Here is a 16,572-nt window from a genome sequence, read left to right as displayed (position 1 = left end):
TATTCATTGATTTTTTTTTTTAATATTTCTAGATGCTCCACCAATTGGTCAGGCACACAGTGCGAGAGGCCAGCCCCAAAGAGCAGCAAGTCTGATCATATCAGCACAAGTAAGTTCCTCAAATTTATATCTTGGGGGTTCAATACAGTATAGTAATCATTTTTAATCCCATTGTTAAGAGAATACAGTCTGGGAAAATCACCTTTATGAAAGTTAGCAAGAAATATCCTGCAACCCTGGTGTTTTTTGAAAGAAGCAGCTCTGAGCTCTCACTTGATGACTGGAGCCAGCGTTTATGTTCTCTTTTAGGCAGTGAAAGTTAACTCAGTCCTTGGCACTTCATGCACCCCTGCAAATCTAGCATAAGATTTTCGTAGGAAATGTACTTCAGCTACAAAGGCTCCACCTATCACAATGGACATAAAGTGCTCAAGGATGAAAAATAATTTCATGTTTTAATTAGAGCAGACTGTATTTTCTTAAAATGCTTTTCAATATGTTGTGAAAAGTCAGATTTAATTGGTTAGTCTTAAAGAGAAGTATACTAACAAACAATTCTTAATAAAAATTATAGCTGGTTTATTGCTTCTTTATCTTTAAACTACTGGTTTATACATGTATGAAATTATAGTATAATATTTTACAATTTTTTTGTGTGTCATTCTGGTCTTAAGACTGGACTCTGATATGAAAGTCTATTTACATCATCATTGTGCATTTGTTTTCCAACAACTTTAAATGACTTTATAAATATTTTTCAAAATAAAAGTCAAATAATTTTCTCAATTCACATATATTGATGTTAATTTTATCATGAGTGGAGAACTTTTGAAACATTTGTAATACCCAACAAGTGGATAAATATATTCTTGATGAGGAAAAACAGCATCCCTAATTGATGGAGTTTAGCAATTTTTCTTTAATCCTTGACTGGTGAAGAGAAAGTTCTTACAAAAACAAATGAAAAATCTAGTCTGGAGTTTGTGAAAAAGGAAAGGTGCTATCAAAGTCAAAAATATAGAAATTCTGTTACCTAGAACAGGCTTCCTGGAACATTGTTCAAAGACAGCATTTAGAGATTAATTTGGGACAATAAACATGAGCATCTTTGAAAAAATATACATAGGTCTAGAATAAATAGCCTTCACAACAATTTTTAATTTGGAGCAATTACGTGGTTCATCTTTGGTCATGGAACATTTGGGGTTTACCCTAGAATTTGTGTGTTGTTCTTAAAAAAGGAAAGGGAGAAGACATTAACAAAGCTATGTGCACATAATTATAGGAATAGAGTACTAGGATTTGGGGAACTGAAATTCCTCCTTTCTCTTCCCAGGATCTAGGGTTTATACTAATATTACTAAAAATAATTCTGGAGGCAAACTAATTGATACATGAATTTGTGATCTAGTTTTAAAACTCAATTATTATTAAGAACATTCTATTAATAAAAATGTATTTTAAGTTACCAGCCTGTGGTAGAATTTATAAGTTGAAGATTATAAAGGCAAGGTAATTCAGCATTTCTTTCATGGTAATTTCTCAATTATATAAGATAAATGAGGTATATATCCTTTAAGAAAGTCAAAAACAATTTTAAAATATTGATATAATCTCAGAGAGAGATAGATAGGGAGGGAGGGCAGGAGGGAAGAAGAGAGAGAGGGGGAGAGAGAGAGATGAAAGAAAAGAAAAGAAAGAATAATGTCCATTGAGTTTTCATTTTTTGTATAAGTCCCATCCAGCCATCCAAATGGGAAAGTTTGGTGTCTGGAAAGTGGTATGGAGAAGGGTTGTGCCAAACATTTTTAATTGGAGGGTGATATCTTCAACTGTTTGCGTGGACAACAAACTCTTCTAAGGAGATGCCTCTAATTACATGCAACAGTCTTAAAATAGGGAACAAGAAGTTGTAACCCTTTTTCCAAAGATTCTGATGTCCTTTCTTCCTTCACTGAACAAAGTCATTAAATTTAATGGAAATATCAATTCGCACTGAAAGGGCTATTAACTATGTAAATGTCTTATCTCAGATTTGAGCAAAGTTGATCAAATAATGACTCTATAAGAAGGTACTAATCATCAGACATTTATACAATATTTAGAAAAACTTGCCTCAATAAGTCTGAAAAGAGATACTTAAACTGATCTTCCTAAGATAGAAGGGTCATTTTTATTCTATAGCAAAATCCAGTGGTTTTTGAATGGTTGTGGAAGGTTCCCTGAACTTGGGCAGAAGTCATTTGCCCAATAAGAAAGATAGATATTTTAGTATGTGTTTTTAAATCTGCATTTCTGCTTACAGTGAAGCATTGCATAACCATTAAACCTTGGAGTAACTGAGAATAAATACACTGCCTCTGCTGGCCTAACTACTGTCAACTGGCACTGAGACTTACCTTTCTAATTGATACACAGCTTTCCTAATCATCTCTGAATAGTCATACTGATGTGTTCTGGCCTTTGCAGTTTAAAGTATCTGAAGCTCAGCCTGCGGAATTAAGCAAATCAATTATCATATGACTGTCTGCATAGGTTCCACTTTAAAAAGCTAGCCTGACTCTGCTGAAGTTATGTTAAAGAGTTTTAAACTAAGGATGATAAAATATTCACTATATACCTCTATTTTAATTTTATTAGTTGGAAAAGAATAGATATTCAACATTTAAATTATGCTACTTGTATATGCTATAATTCAGGAGGATAAAAATATACTCAGCATTTGTGGGGCAGTAGAGATGTTGTGTTTTACTGTAGTGACAACAGAGATACAATGTCTATTAAGGATTATGTGTGTATCCTCTATTATCGTTATCTCTTTCATACCATCATGCTTTAAAACAGAAAAGAAATTGTGTGATACTAAGGAATCATAAATTTGCAAATACATAGAGAACTGAAAAATACAATAAAATAACGCATTTTTCCTAATTCTTCCAAAACAAATATTTATCCAGGCTCTAAGTACCCAGTACTGTGCTAGATCTAGGAGAAAGGTCAGCAAGTAAGACATTGACTCTTCTCATGAAGCTGAGGTTCTAGAGGGTAAACAGCCATAAAGCACAGAAGGAAACAAATAAGTAAACATGCACATTTATAAAAATAATTGTGAGTTTTGATTGATTCTGTGAAGGAAGTTGAAAAGAGGCAAATATGGAAAATGGCAGGGGACAACTGAGATCAAGAATCATTTATCTGAAGTGATGATACTAAAGCTAAGGCTTGAAGGATTTCAATGAAGAGGAGAGGCTCGGGGTTTTTCAAACAAATGGATTAGCAGGTACAGAAACCCTGGAATGGAAAAGAGACATGCTCAAGGGCCTGATAGAAGGCCAGGGTGCTGGCTCAAGGGGACAAGAGGGAGAGTGGTACAAAATGAAGAATATACAGGACCACATGATAGGCAGCCTCCTCAAGGTCACTGTAAGGATCACCTTTACTAAGTTTGGAAGGTGAGATTTTTCTCCATGAGTTTTATTTAATCTTAGTATATGTGCTGCTGAAACAAGAACTTCTTTATGCTTCTGAACATTACAATTTATTGAAATGTATATAAAAACATTCTAATCATATATGCACTCACATTTATACATATATATAAATGTAAACTTAACAGAATATATAACATGTCTAAAGAGGTTAGTTTTAATGGTATAACTTACATTTATATTTTCTACTATAAATTCAACAATAAACAAAAGGCTCTTTTATTGTAAACTCTATAACTCAACTTTTCTGGTTTCCCTCTTCTCTTGAAGCAACAATGTCTTCTTAGTGAGATACTTTTTTTCTCTCCGATACTGCTATATGCATGCGTGCGTGCTTGTGTGTGTGTGTGTGTGTGTGTGTGTGTGTGTGTGTGTGTATTCCACAGGAATTTAAGGCTCAGCATATCCCAAAATGATCTCATCCCCTTCCTCCACTCAATCAGCCAATTTCATGCAACTTGTTTTGCTTTCCTATGTATATTTATGGATAAAAAAAAAAAGAATCTACCTAAGCAGCACTTAAGTGCTGCTCTTAATGTTTTTTCTCTCCCAAGTCAAACATATACAGTAGGTATTAGTTCCTAAGTTTTCTCCAACCTCATCTTTTAAAAAAAAAAGTACAACGTCCAATTGATTGACGGGACTTGCGTAGTCCTTCAGAACATCACCTTTGCTGTCCTCTATGGCCAGCCGCATCTTCCACCACTCTTTGTTCTTAGCTTTAGCCAGGCTGTTGTTCCATAATCATTTCTCCTGCAGGCCTTCACATATCTCTTCCTAGATTAATCCAATGTCTCCTCCCATCAACCTGAATTCTCTTTCATGAGGCTAAAGAGACTCACCCCGCAAGGCTCAGAGGCATACCAGTCCTCCTCTGTCCCAGATCCAGTTGGATACTCCTTTATATTTCCAGAGCAATGCATAACTTTCTAAGGGAGTGTTTATCACACCATGTTAAATAAACCCATTTCTCTGTCATCTTTAAACATACATCAAACCTTGTGAGAACAGGGGCATTTGTATCCCCAGTGCAAAGTAGAGCACGTGGTGAGTGTGTGGGACATAACAACACTTAAAATATATTTGCTAAATAAGAATCAAATGCATAGTCCCTGTGATATCCTAGGAACTGTGCTATCTGCAAAACAAAAAGAGATAAATAGTTTATATCCTCAAATTATAATAAACCGATTTCTATAATATATTGTGAAGAGTGCAATATAGAGGCATACACAGAGTGCTATGAAGATATATGTATATCTCTCTCTCGTGTGTGTGTGTGTGTGTGTGTATTTACTTATTGTTTTAAGAGAGAGAGAGATAGAAAGATAGAGAGAGAAACACTGAATTGTTGTTCCACTTAATTATGCATTTATTGGTTGAATCTTGTATGTGCCCCACAGGGGATTAAACCTACAAACTTGGCATATTGGGACAACACTCTAAGTAACTGAGCTACCCAGCCATGGCTACAATATATTTTAATGAATTAATAAATTTGTATGTAGCACTTTCTCTGTAATAGACATAATCTTATTTATATGTCTATGAAGTAGGTATTAATGATGACACTCATTTTATATATGTTTCAACTGAGACAAAGATAAACAATCTTTCCAAGGATGCATTCAAACATTGAAGGCTTGAACAGAGGTAGCCTGGCTCCAGAGCTTATTAGCTCAGCTGCTATGCTATGCTGCCTCCCTCATGCTGTACATAACAATTTAATAATACAGTTTTTTTTCCTAATGGAAAAGTATTATATAATGAGGCTTCAGAACAACCTGGCCAAGAAAGACTTGTTCTATTTTTTGTGAGAAAGTCTTTCAGATATCGTCTCAACCCTTAATAAGTATAGAATATACTTTTTAAAGTCACTTTAGAAAAGTGGACCAATAATATACTATTAAAATGTCCTGAATTATGATATTTACTGCTATATATTCTACTTGGAAAAATGTACCTATTTTGATAAAAACTTATGAGTCTAAAAATATATGTGATTGCCAACTGTTTCCATCAATATCAATTATGTTACATTTTTATAAATTGCCAAACTGTATTTTGCATTATTTATTAGCTACATTAAGTATTATTGCAGTTACCTTGATTGGTTATACAAATATATGAGAATTCTAAGCTCTTAAACAAAGGGCTATAATGGAAAAGATTGGAACTGCCATCCATGATGAGAGAAAAAAAGAACACTTCTTTGTTTTCTAACATGCCTAATTAAGAGCATTTCTTCCTTAAGGGAATAAAAGACCCTACATAGATGAATAAAATTGAATTTTCTAAATAGTGTACAATTACATTGAGGGGGAAAGTAATTTTATATACTTTAACCCAAATATTGGTTAAGTGTTTAATACATATCAATATATTAAAAATTTTAGCAGAATAAAAGATAAGTAATGAAGTAAGGATATTTATAAAGTCCTTATCAATCAGTTAAAGTCATTGTTTATGAAAAAAATAGCTGCTCACTGGTATTTAAAATTTGTGAGCAAATGTTAATTACTATCCAATGTGCCAGATCCTCTACATTTATTAATCAGTAATAATTTATGCATTCATATAAAGGTCACTGTCCCGAAACCCAAGTTTACTTTTTTAAAACCATATAATAGCAAACTTACTAAGTTGTCCTGGTAACAACATGAAAAAATATTATGAGTTTTTCATTTTATAAATTGACTATAGAAAGTAAAACATAATTTTTGAAGATTCAAATTGAAATATTATCTTATGCATCATGTTTCTTAATAAAGATTTTTTTCCTGATATTTTGGTAAGTAATCTCCACTATGTACTATGTCACACAGATGTTTTCTAGCTATAGCTATTAAAACTTATCTATACTTCTATTTTAAAGTCCCTAAGCAACTGTTTATTTTGCTTATTATTACCATTCATTTCTGCCTATAATATTTTACATGCACATGTATTTGTAAAGGAAATTAAAATATATAATACTTCTTAAAGTTTCATTCCTGAACCATTCAAGATTCCCACATTGAATTTCAATTAGCTTTTGCATTGCTTTGTTTCTTAGTTTAACAAGTGATTAGGCTGACTTGACTGAATCAACCAAATGCTTTTTTCCAAATAAACAAAACCTTTGTCTCCTGGGCACTAGGTATGTGTCTGTTGAAACAGTTAACATTAGATATCTGATAGAGCTACTTAATAATCTCCTGTTATCAGCAACACTTGCATTCAGTTTTTTTCCTGCATAAGTGACTTACAACTGCAGACGTATCGTCCTGTGGACCACAGTAACATCAAGCACTGTCTCCTTCTCCCTAAAAAGAAAAAAAAAATTGATTGTTCTTATTGCTAACCTAAAAATGAAATAGAGGGCAACAATTCTCAGTTTTCCTTCTCCCCTATGTTCACATGCATGAAAACTAGTATTCAGTTTCTGTGACCACTTTTGAAGATATACTCCATAGATCTTTTATTCCATTTTGAAGATAGGTGACATATCCTAAGATCATTCTTGTAAGTACACGAAAAAAGGGGAAACAATAGTCATTTGTAACGTAAACCAAATCCCCCAAATATCCTTTGCTAAGGCTATTCTGGACCTTGAACTTGAGAAAGAATATCCCTTGGCCCCCCTATTTTGTTGAATTAAGCTAACAGCCACGAGTGGTAGATCTTCTTGTCTGTTTTATTGGTGAAGAACATGAGCCTAATTTTTTTTTACTGTCTTAAAAATTTACTTATTTAATATCATATTTAAAAATACTTTTGTATACCATTTAATATTTCAATGGCTAAATAATAGTCAATGTGTCAAGCCTCAGATTTTAAAATAACTGTCAAGGTCTCACTTCATGTAAGTTGTGAAACTGATATTTAGATACGTGTCCATACAAACCCAATGTTGGTGTCCCTTTTGTTTTGCCAGGCTGCCATCTAATTTGTCACTTGTACTTTTGGCCAGAGAGTATTTATAGCTAGAGGAACAAAATTAAGAATGGGAATATGATCAGTGAAATTGTGTAAATATATGTTCAGTCATCGTTGATGTTCAAGGAATTACCAGCATGCAGTTGCATCATTGTCAGTAAATGTGTGCAGTGTGAATCAGACTCACACTGACACTCAGCCTTGTCAAACCTCAAGACATTTACCTGCAGCGTAAAAGTAAACAATATCTAAAGAAGTATTTCCAGTAGATCAAGTATTTAATAGGAGAGTGATGTTTCAGTAATGTACTTCTGAACTAGAAATATAGGTATTTGGCCTCAGTCATTTTATTAAATCAATGGTAAAATGATTTGGTATAATAAAGGACTCAATTATAACAATCTTTATTTTATTCTGTGTTTCTCAATTCATTCATTTCTTTTTCAGGAAGCATTGCCATCATCGTGCCTCTTGTCCTCTTGGTGACTTTGATCACCACCTTAGTAACTGGATTAGCACTTTGTAAAAGAAAAAGAAGGTAAGATGCAATGTTCTAGACTAACCATTAATAAATAAATTATATCAATAGCTACAGAAACATAGATTTTTGTTTAAATTTCTTAAAACATGAATTGTTTTATATGAAATTTTATGTTTTTCAAACTATTTTGTCTCTTTATTTCATTTTGAATGATTATAATTTAGACAACCCTTCCCCCATGTTATGTTGATGAAATGTTTCCATTCATATATTCTAACAAAACTAATGAAGGTAAACATTACTTAAAATTTTAGTTGATTTTACATATGTGGTAGTTTCTTTCTTGAAACCTCAAGAATATCTGAAAAGGGTCTTATTATATTACTGTATAAGATTAGAAATGTAAATATAATGATAATGAATATGTATTATATATCAGAAATTGTACATTTAATTAAAAATTGTGTGCTTGTTTATTTTCTACATTACTGGAAGTGTCATTATTTCAGTTTATATGAATATGTACTTATAACTATCCAGAAGGAGTGTGTTGTGTGTGATAATCATCCAAAATAAAGGATGTGGGAGTCAGTACTTGAATTATGTAAAAGAGGATTTTAGCAATGTGATTTGGAGGTTGAAAACAATCTATTTCAAAGTTTCTTCATCACTGTTTTTTAGGGGTGGTTTTCATTAAAATAGGAGAAAGGTAGAATTTTTTAAAAATAATTGATTAGTAAATATTCAGTTTCAACTAATGTGGAATTAGGCGTTTAGAAGGAGTATATGCCCAGGGTATTTTTTAGTGTTCACTCTAATTAAAATAACAATAATCTAATTAATTTGGAAAAATAACATCATATTAAGATGTTTGTTCCTCTGTGATGCAATTTTGAATTCATTTTATTTATAAACTCACCATTAGTTATATTAAAATAAATCAATAAATCTACAAATGATTCATACACCATGATTGTGATATTTAAATTCATACTTAAATGATGTTTGCATATTCTAGGACAAAAACTACTAGAAGACAACCTATTATCAATGGAGGAATAAATGTAGAAATTGGCAATCCATCTTATAACATGTATGAGGTGGATCATGATCACAGCGATGGAGGTCTCTTAGACCCTGGTTTTATGCTGGATCCAGCAAAGGTAGGATGAAGGACAGTGGCCACTGACGTTCATGAGTCACATCTCTGTAATATGGCTCTAAGTTTCATCAGCATTTCTTTTATCTGAAGTTGTATGCAGAGCTTTAGAATGTACTAAATGTTATTGTCTCTTCTAAAGAAAAAAATAAAATTATGGACTGCATACATGTGAAGCATGAAGTTAACACATGTTTTGGAAAGTACATATTTATTTATTTAATTTATAAACGCTTATAATTTACTTAAAATAATATATTATTCAAATGTGTTGAGGTACTAGCATATCTAAATATATAACTTAGTATAAAAATATTGTCTGAAACATTTTAATAATAAGAATACAGTACTTTATTGTCAAAAATAAGTATTTTATTTCCAGTAGTGTTTCATTGAAGAGTCAACTAAGCTGTGTCCATGGATTTATTTATAATCAAATCACTTTTAAAAATATTTTTCTATGTGCTGTAATATAGTTGCTATTGCTTTAAAACATAACTTTGATACATATAGCTTAAAAAGCTACAGGACTTTTTTAAGTTTCTGTTAGTTCTTATTACTGTATGCTCATATTGACACCTTTTAAGAGAAGTAAATGATAGAATATTCAGATGCACTTGCAAATATTCACATCACTGTATTTTCTGAATATTTTTTGTTATATAGTATTTTACTATGAATTAATAGCATCAATTTGATATTATGAATGTCATTTTTCTTAACTTATTCATTCATTTATTGAATACTTATTTTCTGACCTATTAAAGGTACTATGTCCAAAATATATCTTTATATTACTAATAATCACAGTGACAAATCTATGTCCAAGTGGTTTTACACTCATACTAAAAGCTATTCTCAAAGAAGTTGTTAGGTCCCTTACATTTAGTCTAGTCATGAATCTAGCTCTTAATCTAAGCCTGAAATTGATGGTCAGATATTCATTTCTATGAAAATCAATCATTATTGCATAAATATGTTTTATTTCACTTTCAAAAGATATTATAGTTTTTTCTTTTTTAGAAATAAATTTATGGTTAGCATTTATTATTCATTCAGTAACCAATTTATACATTTTAAATTGTTCATGAGATAAATTCTTATAAGTACCACTGTTTTCTACTTGAAACTGAAAAGTATATATACTGAACATGTTGTTCTTTGATAATTTCTTTATCTATGAAGGAGAAAGACATCTTAAATAATAGACCATTCATATTCTTGAATTTTTCTTAGGAATAAGAATACAATATCTGTAGTATAATATGAACTGATGAGACCATATCAAAGCACACTGTTCCTAAGAAGGAGATTTCTCATTTTCCCCATCATTTTTATTTCTCATGATAGAATTAAGCCAATTTTGGACACTTCAAGAGACTAGCATTTTAATATTCCATTTAAAGATGTCTCCACATTTACTCTAGGGAGATAAAATTATGTTTCAGTGCCTCTCAAATATATATTTTAAAGTACTTAGCGCATAACAATAAATATTTATTTACCGATTGACCAAAATTATATTAAATGTGACTAAGTGGTTGATTCTGTCTCCTCATGTTTGAAATATAAATATGAATTGTTGCCCAGGAAGGTACTGCAAAAAACACAGGTAGTCCTAATAGGCATAAAGCAAATTTGAAAAGCAGAAGGTCACACCAAAGCAACCTTAAGGATAAAATGTTTTTCATGGAATGTGCACTGTATTAGAATGGTTTGATATATTCATGATGTGGCCAAGTATACATAAATTATATTATACAGAAAGATTTTTGTAGAACAGTCATTTTTGCCATTTTTAAAATGGATAAAACTTCTACTTTAATGACATCTTATAGTCAAAATAAATAAAAGTTAATAATGTTAATTTTAAAAGATTTGTCTGTAGAGACAATCACAGAAAAATTTGAAGAGTTCAAAAAAGGGAAATTAATATTTATTAGTTTTATCTCTAAATTCAATTCAATCCTTTTTTTAGATTGTTTTTAAATATCTTCTAAATGAGACCTTTAGAGAGAAATAAAGATACAATACTAACCTAATTTTATGTTTAAAATCTCTTCCTGAGACCCTTAATAATGTCCCAAATTTTGTGGTCATTCACTATTAAGAACTGACAGTCAAGATTTTCTTAAATATGTATATTTATTAATATTTTATATTCTTTGAATTTTCATCTAGTTTTGTTCTCCTTGTGGTTCACCAATAAATACTCAATTATGAATATGAGTGTACCAGATTCTGCCTTTAGATGCCAAAGAGTCTAAAGTTAATACTCTTCCATGAAGACTTTGTGAGCCAATTTAATAACTAGTTAATCTCTTTTAGATGAGAGAGTTAGATTTCCAAATATATGGATGTTTGCTCTATAGTATATCAAATTTAGAATTTTTTTCCAAAAAAATTGAGTGATGATGAATCTTTAATTAGAAGCTGTCAGATATTTGAGTGTACAGAATGGGCTACTGTCAGAAATTTTCAAAATGACCAGACCTGAACTTGGGGAGGCTGGTGTATTTTTCACAGTGCTGTTAGCAAAGATATAATTTCATTGTGGATGATAAAGTTAAATTAAGCTGGAAATAGAAATGTCAACCTATGAAATATTTAATATCAGTAGTTCTTAAGTTATTAAAGCTACCATGAATACTTGGGCTAAAGACTGTATTTTATGTTATTTTTATGACTAATATGAATTTATGTCAATGAAAAAGTTTCCATATTAGATCAGAAACTAAAATTCTCTCTTTGCATACAGACCAGGTATATAGGGGGCGTGTCTGGTGCTTTCAAGATTCCACATACAGCGCCGCCCATCTACCTAAACTCTGATTTGAAAGGACCACTAACTGCTGGGGTAAGAGAAGAAAATTCATTATTTCATATCCATTCCACCACAGAACCCCTCATAATCAAAGATGATTACTTGAATTAGGTAGAGACTGGCCCTTAATTGAGTTTGAAAAGAGCATTAAAATTAGGGGATTTATGTTATGTGTTCTGCCTGTGCAAGATTACAGATGAGACATGTTATCATTTTAGGCAAGTTATTAAGTAGAAATACTTCTGCTGAGTTTGAACCTGTTATAGTTCTTTGACAATAAACTCGTGATGCATCTTTGCTATTCTTAGAAATCTCTAGCCAGATATTTAAACTGAATAAACAAATTTGTTTTTATATACTTTCTTTTAAGAAACTTTATTTAATATATACAAATTTGATGTCCAGTTAAATAAAAACATACTAAAAAGGAGGCCTCATATTGAGAAATTAGGAATGATCTAATGAAACTATCCTTAATTTTTTTTTTTTTAAATTAAGTAACTAGTTTCTAGAGAAAGATATTCTGTCTAAAGTTGCATGGTTCATATTAGGAAAAGGATAAAATACAGGTATCAAGTCTCCCATCAACACCTTTTCATTACCATTTTTATTATGTTTGTCTCAATTGCATGGCTCAAAGATTATAATGCTTTTTTTGTTGTTGTAACTGAGATGTAATGTTCTGCTTTTGGAAAGACTAAACCACTGGGCAATGATTTATTAGGTTAAGTTGCCGTTAGTAAGAATAATAGACATTTATATATGTTTTTCAAGTGAAAGAAATCATTTCTGCATGTTTCGATTCTACTTCAAAATGTTTTAAATGTCTATGCAACCCAAAATAGCTGGGTACTCCACAGTTTCTCAGAAGAGTCTAAATATATTTTCAGTGATAAGCACAGAGAGGTTGTTTGAAGCAAAAATATTGTCTTTATTCTAAAATTTACTCTACCAATATATTTTATTTTATTTTTTTGCTGTTAACTTCATACTGAAAAATTATAAGCACTGAGTAATTAAATGACTTTCTGTAAACACATCTTTCATAACACTGCATTAGCGAAGGGGCGACACATATGGATTGTAAATAACACATTGGTTTAGTATTTTATGCTTTTAAATAAAGTCTCAGTTAATATAGTTTTCACAAATATTTCTACTGTATTTTAGGTACAATACCGTTCGATTCACAAGTTACCTGAAAAACATACAATTGTAATAATATCTAATACCATGCCAAAGTCAACTAAAGCCTATAGACAGAATTTAGATTACATTTCTAAATTAAATGTAATCTAAATTACATTTCTAAATTAAATGTAATCTAAGTTAGTTAGTAAATTAATTAGTAAATTAAATGTGGTAAGCATTAAAAGATACACATCCTAGAAAATAATGTTAACGAAATTGTATTTATTTTTCTTCCTTCAGCCAACAAATTACTCCAATCCAGTGTATGCAAAATTATATATGGATGGACAAAACTGTCGAAACTCCTTAGGAAGTGTTGATGAAAGGAAAGAACTGCTTCCAAAGAAAATAGAAATTGGGATACGAGAGACAGTGGCATAATCAACAATACCTTTTATATATTGTAAAAATGTGTAAAATATCAGGATTACTTTTGTATGTTCCAACAGTATTATAATTGTTTTAGCATCAGCATTACCTCTTTCTTTCTCTTTTCCCTGGTTAATTGTTTTCTGAGTTTTATTTTTTGCTGATGACTATTGATTGACCATTTGTATGGTATTTTTATGAAAAAGAACTGCACTACAATTTACAATGATGCTGCTGATATGACACCCCTTTGAATTTGTTAAAATTAAAAACAACATATTCCTTTGTAGTGTGAATATGAGCAATCTATTTTATATGAACTTTTTTGGTTCTACTTAATCAACAAAGAGAATCTCTGCACTTTTTCATTATTTGGTCTGCAAGCTGTAATACAATGTCATTTTCCTTTTATGTTTAAACTGGTGAAAGAATGATTGAATGGTTAACTCTCTTCTTTGCTCTCATTAAGATTGATTCCAGCTGCTGGTAATATATAGCCCTCACACGTTCAGCATCTCCTGCTTTGAAATTAGCCTTAGATTGCCAAGTGATAGATGAGAATTTTGAGGAAAATCTTTAAAAATATATAAAACGAATAATTTGCATGAACAAACATGACTACATTTTCCAAAATTTAGTGGACTGTATGTGATATACTAAACATATGCACCCTGCAAACAATAGTTATATTTAGATGGTAGAACATAGCAAAAACATAACCAAGAGTGGAAAGACCACAATGCTATGGGATAAGACCTTTTGTCCTTCATCAGTTCTGAAATAAATAGCCAGCCTAGAGCACAACAGGGCATTGGGTACTCACGTCTTAGAAATTTCTTCCCAATCATGTACATTCTGTGGAAGATTAACCCAACCCCTTACCACACGAGACACTAAAGAGTAATATATAAGCACACAAATTGATGACAGAATTTCAATTATGTGAATGCATTTTCTTTGCTAGAACAAAAGGAAGAGGCAAAACAGTCATTATGGTATAGAGTAATTGGTAAATATTTTCAACATACAACATGACTAATTCATTATTTTCCATGTGGAAAACATATTCTTAAAGGACTTCCCAAGTTATAGAACAATTATCTGCCCATAATCAAAGGTGGAGAGTATAAATGCTGACCAATTACTCTGGTACTCTGGTTTCTTTTTGTCACGCAAAACACATGGACCCCACTCGTTTGTTTGTTTGTTTTCAATTTTTGATTGAAACAAGTATGTTTTATTTAAGTTGTATGAAAAGATAGCATTTTTATAAAAATATCTTTAAAGGCACAAAAGATTTATTCACAAGGTATGGAGGGCTTTTTGTTCCTCTGATCGACATGACTGACTTTTAGCTGTCATAATGTATTAACCTAACAGATGAAATATGTTTGTGGTTGCTCTTTATCCCTTTGTACAAGCATTAAAAATACTGCTGTTTTATAAAGAGACTTTTTTGTTGTACTATGTGCATGCATACTACCTATTTCTAAACTTTGCCATATTGAGGCCTTTATAAACTATTGATTTATGTAATACTAGTGCAATTTTGCTTGAACAATGTTATGCATATCATAAACTTTTTCAGGTTCTTGTTTAAGTACACTTTTTAAATTGAACAGTATTTTTCATTTTGGTTATAATAGTCATTTTGCCTATGTTTCTACAATGAAGTGTTAAATACTTTATAAAAAATTGTTGACTGACTTATTTAAATGAAATTCTATGTATTTAAATACTTGTGTTGGGTAGTTTTTAAAAATAAGAAAATTCCTGTCTTTATGGGGTTTAATATCCTAGAAAATTATTTTAGTAAATATGAGCCATAATTTTTTAAAATCATTACGACATACTCTGGGGTAAGATTGATTTCATTGTATTATTTTTAAATGCACAATAGAGAAGGCATTGTCTCTCTTCTTGAATCAGAAATATTTAACTTATCTTTTCCTTTTCTCCTGCCTTACATTGCACTCTATGTTATGATAGAAAGATAGGTTATGTACAGAGTCAATGACAATTGTGTTGAAATAATCCAAAGCTCTTCACACCCCTTTACTTTCTCAAAAAGTACTCTTTATGGAATACTCAGATTCCACTAGATGCTGTTTAGAAATTTATTTGTAAGTGGAATGGTTATTGGTATACATACGTGGAGTAACAGATTGGAGATGCACATGGAAGAGGGTCTGATTTACTAGTGCTATCACTGAGTTATATTATCTGAAGGGGCCTTTTTACATCAGAGCTTTATGACTGTAACTGAAATTCTTACTTGCTAGAAACAGAGCCCACATATTAGAATGACCTTGATACAACTAACAAGTATAAATATCTAGAAAATCATATTTGATATACAACAAACCAACTAAGACTCAGGGTCTGGCCTCAATGACCTGCATTCTCACTAGAGAACTGGTTAAAGCCATAGGTAAGAAAGCTCAGGATGTAATTTTTAACCCCTAGGCTCTGTTTGCATTTATATGGTCCTTATCTCCACATTATGTTTTACCACCTCAGGTTGGTTTGTTCAAGACCACATCAGAGTCCATAGTTTTTCTGTTCATATTTACTTTACATTTAGTCTTTACAAGACAAAGACATTTTTTCAAGTGTTCAGTTTACTTCTATTGCTCTATTTCAAGTTTATTTTGCAAAAACTTATATAAATGCTAGAAATGTAGGTACCTAATTCTTCTCCACAGTGACCATCCTTTATAAAGACCATCACGAAAATAAGCAATAAAATATTCCTTCCATCTTTGATGGACATATTTTCTAAAAATGAATGTTTCGTGGTAAACTCTCCTCCTTACCCAAATGCCTTTTTATCTGAAAGAGAACTCTTCAGCCTCTTAATATTTTGAGCCAGGTAATTTTTTGTTGTCTTTTATAGGGTAGGATGTTAGTAGGATCCCTTGCCTCTATCCATTAGCTGTTGCGAGCACCACCCAGAGTTGCAACAACCAAATCCATCCACAGACATTGCCAAAGGTCGTTTGAAAAACAAAATTGCTGTTGTTAAGAACTATTCATCTAAGGCTATGTTTTATCTTCCAATGTTAAATGACAGTCAGTTGGAACAGCTGAGTCAAAAAAGAGACTCCCTCATCACCAAACTCATGGCATTCCAAGTTTTGAT

General features: G+C 31.4%; 1 protein-coding gene across 1 annotated transcript in view; it reads left to right on the top strand.

Moving 5' to 3' along the window:
* LRP1B (LDL receptor related protein 1B) overlaps positions 1-13,442 on the top strand; it is a 1,772,547-nt gene extending 1,759,105 nt beyond the window's left edge. The window contains exons 88-92 of the mRNA XM_054562474.1: positions 33-109; positions 7,854-7,944; positions 8,906-9,050; positions 11,805-11,903; positions 13,302-13,442. Of these exons, the coding sequence (XP_054418449.1) occupies positions 33-109; positions 7,854-7,944; positions 8,906-9,050; positions 11,805-11,903; positions 13,302-13,442 (553 nt within the window). The remainder of the gene's footprint in view (positions 1-32; positions 110-7,853; positions 7,945-8,905; positions 9,051-11,804; positions 11,904-13,301) is intronic.
* Positions 13,443-16,572: the final 3,130 nt, after the last annotated feature.

The sequence above is a fragment of the Pteronotus mesoamericanus genome, unplaced genomic scaffold (assembly GCF_021234165.1).
Source record: "Pteronotus mesoamericanus isolate MK-2021 breed Mesoamerican mustached bat unplaced genomic scaffold, CSHL_Meso_final scaffold_651, whole genome shotgun sequence".
Taxonomy (NCBI): domain Eukaryota; kingdom Metazoa; phylum Chordata; class Mammalia; order Chiroptera; family Mormoopidae; genus Pteronotus; species Pteronotus mesoamericanus.
The sequence above is the reverse complement of the archived record's forward strand: the minus strand, read 5'-3'. Positions and strand labels throughout refer to the sequence as shown.